Source organism: Anneissia japonica, unplaced genomic scaffold (assembly GCF_011630105.1).
Source record: "Anneissia japonica isolate Jap-2015-1 unplaced genomic scaffold, ASM1163010v1 scaffold426_len1935630_cov189, whole genome shotgun sequence".
In the NCBI taxonomy this organism is placed as follows: Eukaryota; Metazoa; Echinodermata; class Crinoidea; order Comatulida; family Comatulidae; genus Anneissia; species Anneissia japonica.
In genome coordinates this window covers 125,596-129,521 of record NW_022713172.1, presented here as the reverse complement: position 1 = coordinate 129,521, position 3,926 = coordinate 125,596, and the positions used below count along the sequence as shown (strand labels likewise).

Genomic DNA, 3,926 nt, shown 5'->3' with positions numbered 1-3,926 from the left:
TAACAGAATACATCTGATGTGTAGCTATCTATATGGATGGATGGATACACTCATCGGAAGGATAAATTTTACAGTAACTGAAAATCCACATAAAAGAAAACCTCATAATTTATGCTAATAATATATTGATGGACAATATAATTAGAATTCTTGATATTATTATAATAGGTCTATTGACGATTATTAGGCCTATTATTATTATTATTATTGATGATTATTGTTTATTGATGATTAGAAACAAAAATATAAAAGAGGATAATCCTACCCTGAAGAATATTGACGATTCTATGTCTGAACAGCACCACCAACGCCACACACACTCTCAAGAGCCTTAGTTGAAGTGGAACGCCGAAGGCTAGAAAGGGTAAAGACGTTAATCTGCTGAAAGTTTGAGATAGGAAGCCAAACGAAATGCCTGCTAAAAAGAAAAAGCAAATTACTGGATTGTCTATGTTCATTCAGGACAAGAAGCCAGAACTTCAGCGTCAAGGACACAACAATAAAAAGATGGAAGAACTTGTTCAAATAGCTCACCCGCTCTGGAAGGTAAACACAGCACATATCAAGCCATATTATGCAATCCCGCGCTTTAGTTTAGAACTTGGAAGCTCTAGCTAGGCCTAGACAGGTGCGTCAGCAGGCTAGGCCCTTGGCAGAATGCCATGCGTTTCAGCCGCCGAACCAATTCGACTGCGATGTATTAGCATCCAGGAAATTAGTCAAATAAAGTGTGTTTTGTTTGCCGAGGCCTAGGCCTAAATAACGCCATGGAAAAAGTCATGGCCCATATATACGGGCAGTCTGTGTATCTCTATCTACTTCCGTTTGCTTACGGAAAACGACAATTACGTCACGATCACAAAATGCCTGACGTCGTCTTTCGAGACTGGGTCATTGTTGTTGTGTCTCTTGCCACTTGTGAGGAGGGGAAGGGGGAAAGCAGACACATTGTTGTCATCTTGTAGTTGAGGAAATCTGGTTGAGGAATGATTTGAGAGTCATGAGCAAAAGATATTGAAAGCAAGTTTACAAAATGTTATGCCATGCAACAGTAGATAAGTATGGGTTGCCATACGCAGCAAAAGTCCATGTTAAAATCAAAATGTGATTGTAAAGCCTGGTTTCCTGTCGACGTAAGAAGGCAGATTTACTTACGACTACGTCGTTTTATCGTAACAAAATTCCTATTTGACAGGAAACTGATTGCGACTGGTGCGTTGTGAAATCGACGTAACGTAAGGTTAAATCGCCTCAAAGCAATGTTGGACAGGAAACCGTGAATTTTCATGCGATACGTCGATTTTCCACGATTTGACAGGAAAGCGCGATTCAGTGACTTATGCTTGAGTGATCATGCTTACGTTGCCTTGTGTTACGTCTCTTACGAAAGTTGACTTGGAGTCAACTTTCGTAAGAGACGTAGCATTATGGACCAGAAATCGTAAGAAGCAGCCAATCAGATACGGGAATTATGACGTAGCCTTTATGACGTACCATGTTTTGACGTGGCTGAAACTGGTCAGATTGTTCTACAGTAGAAAAATTACGTCATGCTTGTCACGGCCAGCAGTCTGCAATCGATTTCACTCACTCTTTTACAAGTCTCTAATTCTCATCAAAAAAGTTTCTCAACATACACTGACGCTGGTGGCGCTTTCCGAAATGCGCTAAAACTACGAAAAATCCATAAATTAGAGACTTGTGGCAAGTCTATAAAATATGCTGTAGCAAATGATTTTTTTTTTCTGTGTGGCCTGGCTTCAAAGTGTTAATTGTAATATTTGTGTTGCATTTTTCAAGTCCTATTCCATTCACTTTAGTTTCCTTTTGTTTAGGCTCTTTCAGCTGATGAGAGAGAAAAGTACAATGACCAGGCTAAGGAAGCTAAACGGAAACTGAGAGAAACAGGTGGCTTGAGAACAGGGGGACGTTTGGATAATGTTGGCAATCTAATGTCGGTAAGTGCTACTTTATTCTAATCCATTGCATCATTGTAAATTGACTCCAGTATACAAGAATACAGTTTAATTATTGCGATAGTCTCTTAATTCATGAAGTAGTAGAACCTGGTAACTCTTGCAGGGCAAAAATTATATCCCTTGACTAGAGTGTCGCCCGAATGGTGGTTGGCTGTGTGTTAACCCTTTGAATCCTGAGGCCACATTAGGTACAACCCACCCACCATAACCACACAGCAGTGCACACATACACATGAATAAATGCTCAGCTGTGGGAACAGTGTAAGGTTATAATCATAATCATATAATAAATATAGTTACATTGTACAAATAAATTATGAATAAATAATGATGCAAATATAAATTGTAGTCTTACATCTTTTATTTTATTGCCAATATTTACATTCCTCCTCCTACGTTTGCCCCTATCCTGACCACCCCTAGGCCTACCTCATCTATGCACAACAACACCTGAAGTAGGCCTTACATGCCATTTCATCTTCATCTATCATTATCACTCGAGCTAGGCCAATTCAGAAACTTTCCTCATCATCCGACTCAATTGCAGACTTAAAGTCATCGATATTTGGGTAATAGAGCCATCCATATCCTCCTCTGTGCTATCCATAATTGCCCCAGAATTTCTTCCGCTGTAAATTTTCGTTTTTTCGCCATCATTTACCAGAAAACCCCAACAAAACTCGCAGCTTTCATTTAATGTCGCACTGTAATTTATGACACGCACTGCGCGACGATAAAAAGGACTGTGAACTTTACGACAAGACAGATTAGCCCTTTGACTGCCTAGACCTACAGTAGGAAGTATGTCTAAGCCTACTTGGTGCGTACTCGTTTCAGTACTTTTTTAGGCCTTGTAGAATCTATGTATGATGTATATAAAACAAATATTGACTGCTCTGGATTCAGGGAACAGTGAAATCTATAGCCCCTCGGTGATATGGAGACTGTAGCCTACTACTGAAGGAAGATAGTAGTAAGCTACGGCCTCCACATCACCTTGTGGCAACAGATTTCTCCATTCCCCTCATGAGCAGTCAATATTTGTATAATATCAGATTGTATAAAGTGCTTATTCTGTGTTTACATTCATTTAATTTTTAATAATGGCCTGTCCACACTGTCAAATTTTGAGCAACAGAAAAATGTGATATGCCCATATTTGGGTGTATTATGGCATCATGCCCATATATGGGTATGTCTCACAAATTATGTCGCATATATTTGGACTGAGCTTAAACATTGGAGTTTTTAAATATTTGTAGGAAACCATCAACCTGGATGAGACCCTGAAGAAACAACGACAGATGCAGAGAGCTGTGAGGGAAACATGGCCCAAAGGAAATGGTTGGTGACAATATTCCTTTTTGAATTTTTTGCTGAATAAATTTCCAAATCTGAAACCACTCTTTGTTATCACAATTTTTATTTTTATTAAACAATTAAATTAGTTTTCCACTCAGTCTCTTTTCTTCTTTGCTGCTGCTTTAATTCCTTTTTGTTTAAAACTTTGTAGTTCTTTGTAGTTCTTATTTAATGGAATTATTTTAATTTTCATACAATGTTCTGTAGATCAGATTTGTTTGTTCCCAGGATACCGTAATGATTTGATCATAAAAAGCAAACTAACAGAAACAGAAAAATTTAAATGGGTACCTGATGGGGTTGCCTGCTCCTGCGCTGATTTATACCAGCAGCAACAATTAAATGTGTGGACCCAATGATCTGGGAAAAGAAGCACTTTGTATCTACAAAGAAAAGGCGCTATATAAATAATATAAATAATTAAATAATATGAATTTTGGGAAAACGCCGAACGTTTTACAATTGTGTAAAAAATGATGATCCAATTCAGCTTTAATGAAGCGTAGGGATATCTTCTCATACTTCCTAAGCAAACAAATTGGCAGGTCTTCCGAACTAAAATCCTTAATGATGGAACCAAACGGA

The 3,926-nt window shown here is 38.2% G+C and overlaps 1 protein-coding gene across 1 annotated transcript in view; it reads left to right on the top strand.

The window, feature by feature from the left end:
- The first annotated feature begins 314 nt into the window (after positions 1-314).
- LOC117108328 (protein maelstrom homolog) overlaps positions 315-3,926 on the top strand; it is a 17,899-nt gene continuing 14,287 nt past the window's right edge. The window contains exons 1-3 of the mRNA XM_033250311.1: positions 315-546; positions 1,836-1,958; positions 3,242-3,323. Coding sequence (XP_033106202.1) covers positions 412-546; positions 1,836-1,958; positions 3,242-3,323 — 340 coding nt within the window. The 5' untranslated portion in view covers positions 315-411. The remainder of the gene's footprint in view (positions 547-1,835; positions 1,959-3,241; positions 3,324-3,926) is intronic.